General features: G+C 36.0%; 1 protein-coding gene and 1 long non-coding RNA gene across 2 annotated transcripts; one reads left to right on the top strand and one right to left on the bottom strand.

The window, feature by feature from the left end:
- Positions 1-202: 202 nt before the first annotated feature.
- Positions 203-3,314, bottom strand: LOC132850600 (uncharacterized). Its single transcript, XR_009648988.1, has 3 exons — positions 2,670-3,314; positions 2,096-2,346; positions 203-609 (listed from the first exon to the last, which is right to left on the bottom strand). It is a non-coding gene; the product is annotated as an uncharacterized LOC132850600 (long non-coding RNA).
- Positions 3,315-7,480: 4,166 nt separating this feature from the next.
- Positions 7,481-11,631, top strand: LOC132849897 (E3 ubiquitin-protein ligase TRIM39-like). The gene is made up of 6 exons (XM_060875913.1): positions 7,481-8,316; positions 8,597-8,692; positions 8,782-9,012; positions 9,134-9,156; positions 9,243-9,361; positions 9,834-11,631. The coding sequence occupies exons 1-6, from the start codon at positions 7,918-7,920 to the stop codon at positions 10,376-10,378; spliced, it is 1,413 nt and encodes a 470-aa protein (XP_060731896.1). The 5' UTR covers positions 7,481-7,917; the 3' UTR covers positions 10,379-11,631.
- The last annotated feature ends 6,472 nt before the right edge of the window (positions 11,632-18,103 follow it).

Below are 18,103 nucleotides of genomic sequence, written 5' to 3'. Positions count from 1 at the left end.
AAAGACAAATCTCAAAATTATACATTCAGTGGTAGAAAGGTGCTAAATATGCAGAACATATATATTTTATTTTAAAAAAAGCAAGAACTGGGTTAATTTTGATAAGATTTAAGTTTCAGATTAAACAAGACATTTGTGAACAATAATCACAAAACACAGAAATGCTCATGATCTATGTAATATCGTACAGTATTTAGCATGTAGGGTATCTAAACTTTTGAACTGGACTATTATTGTAAACTGAGTTTTTAGTCTGTGTTGTGGAAATTATGTAAAAACTTATACTTACCAGACACAATAATACAAGGTGTCACAGGCAGGTTTTCCAACTCCTTTGCGAGGCTTGTCTCTTCTACATAATGAAGAAGGAGCTCCTCTTTCTCATCAAAATAGGAGAGAAGTAATCCTCAGATCCTCAGAGCAACCATTTTTCTGTCCTCTCAAAACTTGTCATTTTGTAATAGCCTGTAAAACATGCTTCTTCTTGGTTGCACAAACATTCCTCATGAAGTTCAACAGCCTGTTTCCTTTTCTGTCAATGCTGTTCAGGAAGGTCTCTTTAAGTGGTATCCCTGTGAGGTCTTTAAAGTGCACTTCCATTCCACTTTCCTGAAACAAAAATGGCAAGTCATCAGTGAGTATTTTCATGTCTATTCCTTTGTTGATATCTTTTCGTTGACTGTAGTCAGTGCCGATCGGCCCTATATGCTCACTACGAAAGTTGCATAGGGCCCCGCAAATTAAGCAAGGCCCCGCCTCCCCCTGCCTCATTTTACAGCGCGTGTTAATATTTACTGTGTAGATAACAATATGAAGCCATCCATCTGGCCATGAAAAGAGAAAAAAGAAACAAAATGAGAGTGAAATGCGAGAACAGCAGGTAAACTTGTGTTCTCTTCAAGTTTGATGTCGGCATGAGCAAATAACAGTAAAGTTAAGTTAATGGGATTCTGTCTCTAGTCTCTATCTGACTAGCTAAATTAGCTGTGCAGTGCTGCCAGTGGCCTGTCTGTCACAAAACAATTTATTGCGTGAACATTCGCGTGAATAAACGCCCAAGGGCAACAGTGTTTATAAACAGCAGCCACGCCGCGCGTGAACATGCGTTCATTTGGGCGTGCAATCATGCACTAAATGACACGCGCGCTTTCCAGCAGCAACATCTGTGTGGGGTCCAGTACAAGAAGTAGCGTGATAGCACTCCTAAATGACAACGTTTATAGTCTCTCAATCAAGGTTACAACAACGTTAATGCAATATGGAAACCAGTGGATTTACATTGGAATGGGCATAATGCCAGGTCAATATGAATGCACATCCCTCAGTAAATAATAACCATCAGGGATCAAGTATTGCTCTCATGCATACTGTAAAACACAGTGATACGGTCTGGCAAGCCACTTTAGCTTTTATACATTCACATGATAGGGATTTTTGATATCAAGAATTCAGTTTTCAATACTTAAAATGTAAATATTAAGAGTGTGATTTCTAGTAGTAACCATATTTTTCATTCATTCATTCATTTTCTACCGCTTTATCCGAACTTCTCGGGTCACGGGGAGCCTGTGCCTATCTCAGGCGTCTTTGGGCATCAAGGCAGGATACACCCTGGACGGAGTGCCAACCCATCACAGGGCACACACACTCTCATTCACTGACGCAATCACACACTACGGACAATTTTCTAGAGATGCCAATCAACCTACCATGCATGTCTTTGGACCAGGGGAGGAAACTGGAGTACCCAGAGGAAACTCCTGAGGCATGGGGAGAACATGCAAACTCCACACACACAAGGCGGAGGCGGGAATCGAACCCCCCAACCCTGGAGGTGTGAGGCAAACGTGCTAACCACTAAGCCACCGTGCCCCCAACCATACTTTTGATATCAGGAATTACATTTTACACCAGTAAAAACATAATTTCTGATATCTGCTATTGCATATTCACTAGTTAAATATTGCAAGAGCCAAGTCATATTATAAATAGTATTCTATATTTGAAAATGGATAAAGAGGAATCTGAGGGAGGCAGTTAAAGTGGAGCCTAATGCAGCTTATAAAATGAATAATAGTAGTTATCTATAACTTACAGGTGCTATGCTCCAGTTTGTTAGTAGAGAAGATGCTGGATCAACAGCCAGTACAAGCACAGGCTCAGTTCATTCACTTCCAGCCTCAGTGAGTACTAGCACAGACCCAGTACAGCCAGCTTCACCAAATACTAGCACAGACTCAGTACAGCCATCTTCATGCAGCATTAGGATAGACCCAGTACAGCCAGCTTCACCAAATATTAACACAGACCCAGGACAGACTTCTTCAGTGAGTACTAACACAGACCCTGGTGAAGTACAGGCAGCTTGAGTCAGTACTAGAACAACCAGAGATGTACAGCCAGCATCAGATACAAGCATCTCAGACCCTATTAGAACGGTTGCTGCTCCATCAAATGATCCAGCATATTGGCCCTCAGTCTTAACAGACTTAATGAGGACTGAGTTAGTGCGCAGAGGTCCATTCAAACCAGGAATGGATTTTTCTTACACTAAAGACAAGTCTAGAAGAGGGTTCCATTCAGGCTCATTACAGAGACATCTGTCAAATGGGGAAAAAGCACTCAAAATTCTTTTTAAAATATTCCATTAAATAAAGATTTGTTTATACCTCATTCAATTCTGTATTGTTTTCCTCTTTGACCGAGAGATGGAGCAAACCTTTTTTAAAAGGAGGGAGGTTTGTAGTGGGAGCAATGGGGTGTCAACTGTGAATGTGTGGCAAATGGTTTACATGGCTCACAGGTCAGGTACAGTAGGAGGGCCCCTTAGCAGAATTTTGCTTAGGGCCCCAGGGAGGCCAGGATCGGCTCTGCACTGAAATATAATATTCGGACACTGTGTCAGATTTTTCCTCCTTGACGAAACGAAGGTTTAGTCCTGGTTGTAGTGTAAAAAACTAATTAATAAATGTGAATGAATCGCTGTCCGTTATCAGGTGCGATTTCTTTCAAGTCGATCCGGGCAGTTGGTCCTCCAAAAGTTCTCCCGGACTTCATGTTAAACCTCTCCAAGAAAAAAGAGAATAAAGAAAAGAAAAGAAAATCTCCCTGTTCGAAGTTCTGCTCACAAATCCGAGGTCCTTTTACAAGCCGTGTGTCGCAGAGGAAAGTCTCTGTAAACACGAGGTCGGAAAGCTCATTGGTAAAGCGCGTGTAAGGCATGTGGACAGGGCTGCGGCGTGCTTGAAAAGAAGTTTAAAATTTGTGTAGAAATATGCCCGAGTCTCCCTACCTGGGATGTCATGGAACAAGTCTACCTGTTACTCTCTGACTGTGTCTGCGTCGTGTGTGTGAGTGAAAGAGAGATAGAGAGAGAGAGAGAGAGAGAGAGAGAGAGAGAGAGAGAGAAGTTTGTATGATAAGATTGTTGTGGCAATTCTGAAAATGTTGTTATTGGACTTTATCACACAACAGCATGTGGCATTTATGCTTTATTACTTACAAGATTAATTGTTAACTTTGGTTTTGAATGATCACACCAGTCCAAATTTCATTTGATGTTTAGATATTTTATAGAAAGATATAATCTCTCTCTCCCTCTCTCTCTCTCTCTCTCTTTGCCTAATTGTGACTTTGTAAATCAGATTAGAGTCGCTTCAATTTGTACATACACACAACTTCTGGACGCTCTTCATACATTATTCTGGGTACAGATACTGTATAGTTGCTTCTGACATTTTAATTTGTTTGTTTGTTTACCTTTGACTTATTCAACTACTGCAGCTTTTGTACAAAATACAACATCTGGAGATTATGTCATGTTATTTCTTATGAGATGCAAGTACAAAGATGTACTTGCATCTCATTAATACATTATTCTGAAACAATATTACAGTTCAATGCAGATCCTAGTGTCCATCTACTGGACTAAATGGCAAGGTGAAATATCAGGTTTTAAAATAACTGTGTTACCAAATTTCCCCCTGGGGATTAATAAAGTATTCTGATTCTGATTATAAATGGACTCAATAAATGGACTTAATTTAGTGTCAAACTCAATAGCCAATGAATTATGGGTCCATAAAATCAACAGTAATCATGTCAAATCAATATTCTATATGAAAAACTATATATGAAGGATTTCAAACAAACCAAATACGCTGCCAAGTGCAGTAATCACTTGCATTTTTATTAACGAGCAGTTTACGCAAGGCATTGTGGGACTCGCTAAATATAGTGCCTGCTTATGGAACTAAAGACATCAAGGAAAGTCATGTTCTGCAAAATGTTAATATTTACAATATATTTCATATTACTGTAATATTTTACTTTGTTTGTGCTTCATGCTACACTCATTAATAGATGCTAGAACATATCAGACAAGCACAATTTGCGTACAATATATAATAGAATTATATTGGCTGATATTATAAAATATGTCATCTTAATTTATATTTCCTAGAAATCTATATTTGGTAAAAAAAAATTGATGGAGAAAGTGATACTCATGGAGGTACTCACTCTCAAGATCTCAATGCCTTCCAGCACTATCACAGTCTCTATGGGATCATCTCTGAAGCCTCCTTTTGTGACAATCCTAAGCACATACTGTGGCAGTTCCTGCTGGTGATTTCAGGCAATCGCTGTGTGAACAAAACAAAGTTTAAAGCCCAATTAAATGCCCTGGACCTTTAAATTCCCTGACTCAGCGTTCTACAAGATTTAATCACATTATTTTGCTTTTTAAATGCTGGAAACGAGCGGAAACGGAAAACATGTGTATTAAAAAAAGTAAATAGATGGATTCACCAACAAAAACTTTGTGTTAGATGTTTTTACACACACAGCTCATTTAAATAGCATACAGGACTACCTTCTATCAGCTGAAATGTGAGTAAATGCGTGTTTATTGTGGATAATTTGTGTTTATTTGGTCTAAAGTTATCACTGTTTTCATTCCCGGAATCTCTGTGTGCCGAGTGCAGTGTGAATCTGCGTAGAGCTTGGCATGGGACACGTCAGTGATTTTACTCTATGTAGTGGTGGGGAGATTCCAAAACAAACCCTAAATAGTTCTATGTTGATGGCATGAACACCTGTAGTGACAATTCAATTATAAATGAATTAAATTAAGTTTTATAGTTTGGTAGCTGAGAAAAGTCTTATACAGAGGTGTACCAACATGTACCAAACTGGCACAGGAGAGTGTGTCTCTACAAAAACCCCTCTGTAATATCTGTGATACACAGTAGATAAACCAAACTTGAAACAGTTAATGGTGAGATGTTATGAAATGAGTTTTTTTGCATTCAATGAATGAATTCAAAGAGATATTGTGTCTAAAATTGTTAAATTGTGTCAGGCGGAAGTTTTATTTTTTTACATACTGTACTGTGATCTGGTAATTTATATACTTACACTTCTGCAGCAATCTTACATGTAACCTTTATTTTGGTAAAAGAATTATTCAAATACACCCTGAGAAACCTCAGATATTACAAAAACTAAATGTTAATTTTAAAAATTAAATATTTTATTCAAATGCACCTTTTAGTTTCTGAGATATACTCATTTAAAATTGAGCATAATGTTTTCAAAACAAATGTGTTAAAACACATTTCAAGAACAAGACAATATATATTGTAAATTGTTACCTGTAAGTGCTTTTCACCTGGTCCAAAATTCTGCACGGCTTGTTTAGTTTTTGCTGCTGCACTGAAAGATGGGCATTTATAAACATATAGCATAACATTTACATTATTTTCTGTTATTTTATTTTATTTTTTTTTTATTATGCAAACAGACAATTACAATATTTACAGAAGAGAAATTAGATGCAAAATACAAATACAAAGACCAACAAAACAAAACGTGTGTGTGTGTGTGTGTGTGTGTGTGTGTGTGTAACTGTAAGTGTAACTGGGTGTGGGAGTTTAGATATATGAATAAAGGAGCATGTAGGGAAGTACAACAGACATTATATATATATATATATATATATATATATATATATATATATATATATATATATATATATATATATATATATATATGTGTGTGTGTGTGTGTGTGTGTGTCTCTCTTTTGAAATAGCTGTCAAAATCATGATCTTTCAGAAGAGATACTGTATGTTAAATCGCCATCTGGTGGTGGGTTTATGTTGACTAGTTGTGTTCCATTTTAATGTTACCGGGGCATGATCACTGATGGCTATTGGATGAATCTTTGATTCAGAAATATTTGATATGATAGAATTACTGGTAAGAAAGAAGTCGATGCAGGAATATGGGTGGTGTACTGGTGAGAAAAATGAGTATTCTTTACTGTTAGGATGCTGTAGACGCCAACTATCATCAAGACCAAAATCACTCATGAACTGTTTTATGGTTTCTGCAGATTTCCAAATGCGTTTATTGCCTAAACTATTACATCTGTCTATTGTTGGATCTAGAACTGTATTGAAATCACCTGCAATTATAACTGGACAATTAGAAAAATTTGAAATTGAAGAGAAAAAGGTCTGGAAAAAGGATGGGTCATCTGTGTTTGGGCCATACAAGTTGCCACTTGTGACCGGGCTATTATTAATGGAGATGTTTATAATAACGAAACATCTTTCAGTGTCTGTAATAGTGGTGTTATGAACAAAAGAGATTTTTTTATTTATTAGAATGCATACTCCTCTTTGTTTTGTGTTGTAGAGAGCCGAGAATAAATGACTGTAATTTGATGATTTAATTTTGTTATAATCTGATTCTGATAGATGTGTTTTTTGCAGGAGACATATGTCGGCTTGTAGTTTATTTAAATGATTAAAAACTTTGACCTTCTTTGTCTGAGAACCAAATCCACGAACGTTCCAGGTTACAAAAGTGATAGATGACATGTTTTAATGATTGTGGCAGTTATTGACTCAGGAATGAAAGTGAAGTGTTCAGAAAAGCCAGGGAGTAATGTTCTTATCGCGATATACAGAGTTTTCTGAGTTTGCTTAGTAAAACAAAACTGATAATAAAAAACAATATATTATTATTATTATTATTATTATTATTATTATTATTATTATTATTTTCATTTTGTACTCATGTAACATAAGAGAATTCTTATTTTGAAAGGCTTCTATTAGGTGTCAGACTGATCAGTGTTTGAAGTGTAAGCAGAGAAACTGAGTGAAAACATGGAGAGTTATGTTGTGTATGATCCAGAACTTCCCAGCAATTCATAAGTGCTGTCGATTCTAATATTATAATGGCACTGGTGCACCTAGAAAGATAATCAGACCAATGCGCGCTCTCTCTCTCTCACACTCACTCTCTCTCTCTCTCTCTCTCTCTTTACTGTAAACTTTACTGTTCACATGTGCAATATGTTAAGTGCAATAACTCATCAGTTTACTACCTCAACTAAATAGTTATTTTATACTATTTATAATAGAATATTTGAAGCTCCTCCACAATAACCTAGATTAAAATGAGTGACAGGAGGAGCATCCAAACACACACAAAACCAGAACACAGTTTTCCAAAAGGAATTTTTCTCAGAGTTTGTTTGTTTGTGCTAAAGCCAAACTTTAATCTTTTTTGTTTTGTTTTTAATTAAGTTGTAGATACCTTCCAAGTTATTTGACTGAACAGATCATAACCTGTCTCTGTAAAACTCCTCCCATTAAGGAAGGAGACAACTGCAGTCCTTCATAAACAGCCTGCAGTCTTCTGCTCTGGTGAGTTTAGCTTTGTTTTCAGTTTATCGAGAGTCTCATTTTCAGCACTGTGAAAGAAAGTAATTATTAACTGGACCTACAAAGTCGTCTGTTTAACTGAAAAGAAACCTGAAATTAGAGTGTTGTTACTTTTAACAAACTGAAAGTGAAACTCTGACCATTCGGACTGGAGAGAACAACAACTACAGTAAAATAAAATGGCTTCTAAGTTTTCAGAGGAGGATTTCTCCTGTCCTGTGTGCTGTGACATCTTCAAGGATCCTGTTGTTCTGCACTGCAGTCACAGTGTGTGTAAAGTGTGTTTGCAGCAGTTCTGGGAGACCAAAGGATACAGAGAATGTCCTGTTTGTAGGAAGAAGTCATCTATGAATGATCCTCCCAAAAATCTGGCCTTAAAGAACCTGTGTGAGACTTTCTTACAGAAGAGAAGTCAGAGATCTTCATCAGGGTCTGAAACAGTCTGCAGTCTACACAGTGAGAAACTCAAACTCTTCTGTCTGGATGATCAACAGCTGGTATGTTTGGTGTGTCGGGATTTAAGAAAACACCCCGATTACAAATTCTTCCCCATTGATGAGGCAGTAACAAACTGTAAGGTAAATAAAATGTACATCTGAGGTCATGTGTCACTTCAGAAACATGGTGTAATAAAAATTGCAAAAGAATTTGATCAATTTAGCTTCTCATAATATTTTTTTGTCTTGGTACATTTTAAAAGCTCATCTGAGTGATTTTGCAAGAAAATATAACAAATGTGTCTCATGGACATTAAAATTCTACAGTTCAATCCCCTTAATAATCAGTGATCTGAGTTAACAATGTGTACAATAAGAGCTGAAACACAGAGTCTTCATGCAGTGTGTTAATTTATTTCAGGAGGAGCTCAAAACTGCACTGAAGCCCCTACAGGAGAAACTAAAGATCTTTACAGACTGTAAACTGAACTGGAGTCAGACTGCAGAACATATAAAGGTTACAATCAATAACATGGTTTTGATAGAATTCTATTCTTTATAATTGTAAGATCAGTTATATTTCATTTAATTTCCTCTTCACTGTAGATTCAGGCCCAACACACAGAGCATCAGATTAAGGAGCAGTTTGAGAAACTTCACCAGTTTCTACGAGATGAAGAGGCAGTCAGGATCGCTGCACTGAGAGAGGAAGAGGAGCAGAAGAGTCAGATGATGAAGGAAAAGATTGAGAAGTTGTGCAGAGACATATCATCTCTTTCAGACACAATCAGAGCCATAGAAGAGGAGATGAGAGCTGAAGACGTCCTGTTCTTACAAGTGAGGATCATTTAGTCAGTATTTATACTGTGAGAAAGTCTTTCCATCATCAGAAACATCACATTTCAGTGGTATAAAAATGTAAATCATATCCACTGATATGTGCTTTGTTGTATTCCAGAACTACAAGGCCACAGTGAAAAGGTGAGTGATGTGGTTCCTGTCTCTCTGCTTCTCTGTGTTTCTGAATCCAAAGCCACAGCAACACTGACTCCTGAATGTTTTTGCAGAGCCCAGTGCACACTGCAGCATCCAGAGGAGCTTTCAGGAGCACTGATCCATGTGGCAAAACATCTGGCCAACCTGAAGTTCAGAGTCTGGGAGAAGATGCAGGACACTGTCCAATACAGTAAGAGTCTTTCTTTATAAGAATTGTGTGCACATATTATTCATGAATATTTTTTCTATTCTTTTTGACAACCGTTTTTCTGAGTTTGTTTAGTAAAACTGATTATAATAATAAGACAATAAACAATAACATCTATAATAATAATAATAATAATAATAATAATAATAATAATAATAATAACAAAAACAACAATAATAATAATAACAATAATCATTATTATTATTATTGTTATTATTATTGTTGTTATTATTATTATTATTATTATTATTATTATTATTATTATTATTATTATGTTCATTTTGTACTCATGTAACATAAGGGAACTCTTATTCTGAAAGGCTTCTATTAGTTGCAGATATATTTGTTTATTAATGAATTTTGTAATGTTAGCTAGTTCCATGTCAATGTAATGTTATCCTAGCCCGTGTGTGTGTGTGTGTGTGTGTGTGTGTGTGTGTGTGTGTGTTTTCAGCCCCTGTAACTCTGGACCCCAACACTGTTCATCCTAAACTCATTGTATCTGATGATCTGACCAGTGTGAGACTCAGTGATGAAGAACAGAAACTTCCTGATAATCCAGAGAGATTTAATAAATATTGCTGTATCCTGGGCTCTGAGGGCTTTAACTCAGGGACACACTGCTGGGATGTTGATATTGGAGACTGTACAGACTGGTCAGTGGGTGTGATTACAGAATCTGCTCAGAGGAAGGGGGAGATAATCTCCAGAAGTGGAATCTGCTGTTTGGGTTATTGTGAAGGTAAATATGGAGCATGTTCTACAACACAGACATTCACTCCCCTCTCAGTAAAACAGAAAATCCAGAGGATCAGAGTGAAACTGGACTGGGACAGAGGAAAGCTGTCATTCTCCAACCCTCTTACTAACACACACATACACACTTTCACACACATATTTACTGACAAATTACTGCCATTAATATATGTTTTTAATAAAGAATCTCCTCTAAAGATCCTCCCACTTCAGTGCTCTGTAAGAGTGAATCAGATCAGTTAGAGCTCATATTGTTTTTTTCCAGATTATTAATGAAATATTGCAGATTAAAAGATTCAGATTCTTTGTGAAAGTTTGTTGACACACACACACACACACACACACACACACACACACACACACACACACAAAATACACAAGAGATTTTGATTAGGAAAAAATAACTGAACAAAGACAGGATGTATTTCTGTAAGTCTAGAAACCGAAACCACAAATTAAAAAGACATTGTACCTGTAACTGAAACAGCACACAGTTTGTCTAAACAGAAAACACTCAAAGTCCATAACGTTTTTTCTTCTTTGTTTTTTTTTTAAAGCCCATAATCGAGCTACCTGATAAGAAGCTTTTAAAAAATGGAGAACAAGTTTGACATTTCTCTGAAGATCTTTATAAGTTTAACCCAGTTAGAATTAGTAATAAAGTTGTACTTGAATTTAACCCAGATAGGGATACTAATAAAGTTTTGTTGTAATATGTTCTAGAAGAATCTGTTAGTTTGTTGATTGCTTTTTTTGTTGTTGTTTTTAAAGAATTTTATTGCAAACAAAGCAAGAACAACACAATTCTAAACAAGTAAATTAAAAAAACTTAATCAGGGAGGATAAAAGTAACTAGCAAATAACAAAAGATAATCAAACACACACACGTGTATGCTCACCCACCCCCACCTCCTCCACAAACACACACATACACACACACACACACACAGAAATAAAATGCAAAGGAGAGCACCAGAAGAAAAACTACAAATCTATATAAATAACATGAATGTAAAATTATTTTTAAATACATTAAAGAGGGGTATACTATTATTCAATTAATTAATAAAAAACCTATCAATTATGAATTATAAATAAATGATAAAGATTAACTTTATATTTATATTACAAATATTATAAAATATTGATGCTCCTCCATCTTGTAGTTGTTAGGAGTTACTGGGACATTTCCCTGCTAGACCACAAGAGGGATTGCTGGCAGGAATTTATTCATAGCCTGCTTTGTGATTGTTGTTTCCACGTGTGTTGTGCCATGTCCTTCCTATTGTTCCTCTTTCCCTTTACCCTGATATTCTGCCCTCTATATACCTGTCTAGTTTTATCTGTTTTGTCAGCCGTTGATTTATGTTCGTTCTGTACGGTCTGGTGCAGGTGTGTTTTCAGGTTCCCATGTTATAGTTTTGTTTTTGTTACTCATGTTGTATTTGTCCTTGTTTTAGTCTTAGTTTTGTTAATAAAGTAGCACTTTTATTTTATCCTGCATATTGGACTGATTCTATGTACGCAGGCGATCAAGACTACCACAGAGATCTGGGTTCGAGCTCCACTTCAGGTGGCATCTCCTGTTACAGTGGTCAAATAAACCAAAACAGTGTATTTGAAAGAAAAGCAAAACTCAGGAAAGAACCTTTAGATGAAAACAAGAATATCTGAACAATATCTGTTTTTTTTTTTTAAAGTCCAAAACAAATGCACAATTGTTTCTGGAGCAGAGTTACAGAAACAGCAGCTGATGTTAATGTTCTTTTGAAATCTTAATGAAATAAAGGACTTGACAGGAGAATATTTATACAGCCATTTATATGATATCCCTCATCTTCTTACTTAAAATATATTTGGAAGTCCAGATTTTTTCCACAGTATATTATTGAAAAAAACCATCCCAGTATGACATCACATAAGGTACAGTGACAAAGAGTTGTTGATAAAGTGCTCTGACTCTTTTATTGTTGTTACAGGAGACTGAGAAACTTCTTTTAAATCTATTTGTTTTATTGGGTTGAATATCTGACAGAACGAAGATACTCTCAGTTGCATAAGCAGACCTGAGGGAATGGAATCAAACACAATGAAGAATTCCTTTGCAGATACAGGAATGGAATAAGCAGAGAGAAATTCTGTCTAAGTATATAAGTGACTGTTGGGTTTAAGTAATTGACCAAGTATAATAATGTTATTGTTAAAACAATTAAAAAATGAACAAACAAAAAAAAGAGTAACATCTGTCTGTCAAAATTAGAAAGTTTGATGGGGATCCTGGAAATGTGATAGTTACAAACCCACAAAAAATTCAAACCACCTGTTTTAGACAAACCATAGCAGGAGATGATTCCGAATAGAGTTAGCATCATTTATCCTGAGCCAATTTATTTTAAATATATACTTCAGATTAGTAAAGTCAGGAAAATTCACACGATAACATTAATGTATTCATTAATAGGTTTTTATGTAATGAAACTTTTTCCTCGATACAAAATCCAATAACATTTTGTCATTTTATTTAAAGTAACCTGATCAACATATAGAGAACTGCATAAGTAAGTCTGGAGAGATCTTTAGCCTTAGAGAGCAAAATTCTCATTTTGCAGAAAAAGAGACCAAAGTCACATTTTCCCAATGCTTTTAGAATAAATTAATCCCCTCAGAGTCAAATGTTTGAAAAGAAATAAAACTGCCTGTCAATAAAGTCACAATAAATTAATAAATAAAAGTGACTGTTGAGTTTAAGTAACTGACCAAGTATATTAATGTTATTTTTAAAACATTTACATTTACATTTACAGCATTTGGCAGAAGCCCTTTTCCAGAGCGACGTACATAAGTGCTTAAATCTCTAACATTGAATACATTAATGCTGGATCACTAAGTTACATACTTAAGATACCGTGAGTTTAAAACATTTGTTCAGAGTTACAATGAAAAAATGTCAAAGGTGTTTTTTTTTTATTATTATTTTTATTAAAATGCAAAAGATAAGGAAAGAAGTGCTAGTTGAAGTGTTTCCTGAATAAGTAGGTCTTCAACCGCCGCTTGAATATAGCCAGTGACTCAGCTGTCCGGACCTCTAGGGGAAGTTCATTCCACCACCTTGGTGCCACTACAGAGAAGAGTCTTGTAGTATACTTGCCTCTTACCCTGAGAGATGGTGGAACCAGTCGAGCAGTGCTGGTAGATCGGAGTGTGCGGGGTGCAGTGCGAGGAGTGATGAGGGCTTTGAGGTAAGAGGGAGCTGGTCCATTTTTGCTTTGTAGGCCAGCATCAGTGTTTTGAATCTGATGCGTGCAGCTACTGGAAACCAGTGGAGGGATTGCAGCAGCGTGGTGGTATGCGAGAACTTTGGCAGGTTTAAAACAAGCCGTGCAGCTGCATTTTGGATCATTTGCAGAGGACGGATTGCGTTCATAGGTAGACCTGCCAGCAGTGCGTTGCAGTAATCCAGTCTAGAAATGACACAATAAAACAATTCCCAAATAAAACAATTCCCAAAAAACAAACAAAACAATACAAACAAACAAAAAAAACAGAGTAACATCTGTCTGTCAAAGTTAGAAAGTTTCATGGGGATCCTGGAAATGTGATAGTTACAAACCAAAAAAAAATTCAAACCACTTGTTTTAGAGAAACCATAGGAGGAGATGATAGCATTTCAAATAGAGTTAGGATCATATAGCCTCAGCCAATGTATTTTAAATATATATATATATCAGATTAGTCAGGAAAATTCATGCGATAATGTTACTGTATTCATTAATAGGTTTTTATGTAATGAAACTTGATCCTTGACACAAAATCCAATAGCATTTTCTGATATTGTTTAAAATAGAGTCAACAACATATACTGTACAGAGAGAGCTGCATACTGTAAGTGAGTCTGGAGCAAAATTCTGATTTTTTAGAAAAAAGAACCAAAACCATATTTTCCTAATGCTTTTAGAAGTTTATGCTCAAGAGAGCTAAACGTTTTGAGAATATCTAGAAATTAATCAAAACCATCTGTCAATAAGGTCACAATAATCCAATTAATCTAAAACAAATCTAAAGAAAAATTGCACAGATCACTTTTTAATAATAATAATAATAATAATAATAATAATAATAATAATAATAATAATAATAATAATAATAATAATATGGTGAAGAGACTGCTCACATGTCAATGTTAATTATTCTCCACAATTATTAACAATGATTTATACAACAATGATGGAAGGAATATTCACAAGTAATTTAGTCTTTTTCAAAAAAACATTTTTAGTTTAATGTTATGGTGTTTTCAATGAACACGTTATCTCTTCTTTGTCTGTAAATGTCTGTTAGTGGGAAGCCTGGCACTGCATTCTGCACACCAGTGTACTGTAATCTGGTGAATAATTTGACACTGCAAGTCTGAGTGAGTCTTGTAAATGTTCATCAGTAAGGCATGTTCTGTGTTAGTTCTTGTTAAAGTTCATTTTAGAAAAGGCTGATTCACAGAGAGAGGTTGAACCAAAAAGGCATGCAAATTTCATAGCTGCTGTGCATACACCACTGTATTTTTCTGTGTCCACAAGGCACCAAAAGTTTGATGCAGACTGATGGGCTTTGAGGTGGAGGTCATTTTGCAATGTTAGGATTTCTATCTCTACCTGTCTAGCATCCAATTTGAACAGAGCACTTAGTTGCTCAGCAGTGCATGTCATGTCCACTTGCATGAAAGGATTTTTTTAAATCACAACTAACTCCTCATCGTTGCTGCACCACTTCCTTGTGTCAGGAGTCGGACGTGACATGCCGTATACGTGAAGTATATTGACATTTGACTTCAGAAAAGGCCAGAGTTCGTTATATATATATATATATATATATATATATATATATATATATATATATATATATATATATATATATATAAAACATTTTTTGTTACATTTTGTTTTAATTTTTTTTAATTAAATAAAATGAAATTAAATATCGTCATTTTAAAATCTACGTTCATGCAAGCGTTTTTTATTCCAAAATTACAGCAAGAAAATTTTTTTAGGCGGAGCTATATTTTGACCAGTGCTATTTTTAGAACGTGCCTCGTGGGCGCCTTAAGTGCTCCTTGCGGGCGACCAGGTGCCCGCGGGCACCGCGTTGGTGACCCCTGATCTAAAACAAGACTATTTTTTTAAACCAGACTGTTTCATCTATAATTGAATTTAGAGCAACTTAAAGTCATTTATAAAAATAGGCCAAAATTTGTAATCATTATTAAGGAGAGTTATAGGACATCAATTCTCAATAGAAAATAAATCATTTTTTTTTTTTGGTTTAGGTATCAGAGGGATGGCGCCCTGAGAGACTCTTGTAGACTCTCTGTAAAGACTTCTGACAAGAAAGGAGATACTGTAAGTGCTGTGCAAACATTTTATGTCTGCAGTTAAACCATTATTTCCTGGTGGTTTATTATTCAGGCTATTAATTGTTTGATACAGAAGTCCTAAGAGACCATGTATTCAAGTGTCTGAACATTTACATCATCAACAAACTCTATTCTATCCTCTTCACCAAATTCACTTTCTAAAGTGCCCTGTGAGTTACACAGCACTTCATTATCACAGCTCTCTGAGACTGTTTGTAGTACAGTTCAGAAGTCCTTTATTGTATATTTTCTGTGATTTGTGCTTCTGTGTGAGATGAATGTTGGCTGATTGTTTGGTTTAAATCCACATACTTTAAAGTGACACTGAACTGTTTCTCTGTGTTTCAGATGAATGAAAAAATGTTTCTCACTACAAATCTCTCAGAATTCACCCCATTCACAATGAAATGTTGAATGTTCTTGACTAAATATGTCAACATTGTAGTGTGAATTAGAAAGATGGGATCTATTACAGCATTTGGCAGATGCCCTTATCCAGAGCGACTTACATTTTTATCCCATTTTTATACAACTGAGCAAGTGAGGGTTAAGGGCCTTGCTTAGGGGCCCAGTAGTGGGAACCTGGTGGACGGAGGAATCAAACTCACAACCTTCCGATTGGTAGCCCAACACCTTAACCACTAGGATACCACATCCCGTTTTATTATTAAATACCATATTTTTGTAACTTTCTATTTATTTCTTTTTTGTAACTAGGGGGATCCAGAGTACACTGCATGGTGGAGTGACACATAAAGGACTAAGAATGTTTAAAGTGAAGAGACATGCTGGATAGACTGTTGTTCTGTTGTTCTTCTAAGTAAATGTGTAATTGTCTACAAGTCATGGTGTCAGAAGTGAGGTCACAAGAGAAGACATTCTCATGCTCACATTTAATCCGTGGGAAAGATTTTACAGTACAAACAGTACAATGTATTGGTCAACAGGACTACAGGACTGCTACAAAACTGAGTAAAGTGGATAAAAAGATAAAGATTAGTATGCTAATACAGTATATGCTATGGGCAAATCATTCATCTTTATGTCTGAGGAATTACAATTTCATTGCAAATGTATAATTACATTCACCTTTATGTGCTGCAGATTACAAATTAGATAGGTACTATGTACATGAACAGGCTTCATGCTTCCACCAGACAGTGCAGATACCGGGAAAACTGTGGAATGCTAAATCAGAACTCTCTACAAATTTAGTGAGCTGTGAACTGTGAATTTGTTGCAAGCCGAAATGAGCACATGAGAAACAGAAGGAATCAGAGTTAAGGAGCTGTCTAGGAGAATGCAGCTTATGACAGCACTTACCTTGGAAATGGCAGTACAGATGACACGTCAGGCTGAAGATGTTGTGCAGTAGATTAACCAGCAGGAGGGTCAGTCAGCAGGGGGCATACAGAAGGTAGCCTCCAGACAGTCATCAAAGGTGGCATATAGGCCTTGGATGAGTAAAATGGTGGTAAGGACAGAAAAGAGGACTGGTTGTGGCTGGTGTGGTAAAGGAGGAACACAAAGACATCAGAAAATGTCTATTTAATTTTAACATTATCAATATTGAGACATCTCAAGAAAGCATTAGCCGAGCACACAGCTTAGGAACAATGTGTTGTGGAAGGAGACACACAGCCTACACATTGGTATGCACTCATGGTACCAGTCATTAAGCCTAATAGGGCTGTAAGAATGTTGTAAACAAACTGAATGATAACTTAAAAAGAGAAAGATGCATGATTCCCACAACACAAGAATTTTTGCTAAATTAGCAGGAGTGAGCATCTTTACATCATTAGATGCAGCATCGGGATTTTGGCAGATTCCGTAATTTGCTATCAATTTATTAACATTCATCACTGCAGTGAGGAGATATTGTTTTAAAAGACTCCCATTTGAAATCAGCATAGCCCCAAAGATGTTCTAAAGAAAAATTACCAAGCTTTTTGGGAACATGGAATGAGTGACGGTGTAAATGATGATGTGAAGGAAAGACAGAACCGAACATAACAATCACTTGAAAAGAGTGCTGAAAAAGATTGAAATGTTTGGGCCTCAAATGGAATAAAAATAAATTTCTATTCAGAAAAGCAAATTTAAGTTTCCTGTGACACATAGTGGATAGGTGTCAGGGCAGACTGTAAAAGGGTCCGATCCGGTTCTAGACGGCTGATGGATTCAGAAACAAGGTACGTCCAAATAGAGAAGGATTTTCAGTTTATGGTTGTGTGAAAGTTTCAAAAGTATCTAGTAGCCACTGAAACTTTCAAACTGATTAAAGCTGGATGGTGAATCTAACAAAAATGCCCTCCTACAGTGCTGGAAGAGATCACAACTCTGAGGTTATAAAAGGTTTTTAATGAAAAGGAGGGATAGAAAAGGAGAAGTCAAAGTTGTTTTTAATCAATTTTCAGTTGCTGCACTGAATGAGTTTTGGAAATGACTTTAAAGACAGTGGCAAGTCCAGATCAATTAACATTAAACCCTCAGCCTTGTATAGACTGATTTACCAGCAGAGACTGTTGTAATGAAATCTACCATCACTAAATGATAACATA

Source organism: Tachysurus vachellii, chromosome 8 (assembly GCF_030014155.1).
Source record: "Tachysurus vachellii isolate PV-2020 chromosome 8, HZAU_Pvac_v1, whole genome shotgun sequence".
In the NCBI taxonomy this organism is placed as follows: domain Eukaryota; kingdom Metazoa; phylum Chordata; class Actinopteri; order Siluriformes; family Bagridae; genus Tachysurus; species Tachysurus vachellii.
This window is presented reverse-complemented; position numbering and strand designations above follow the sequence as displayed.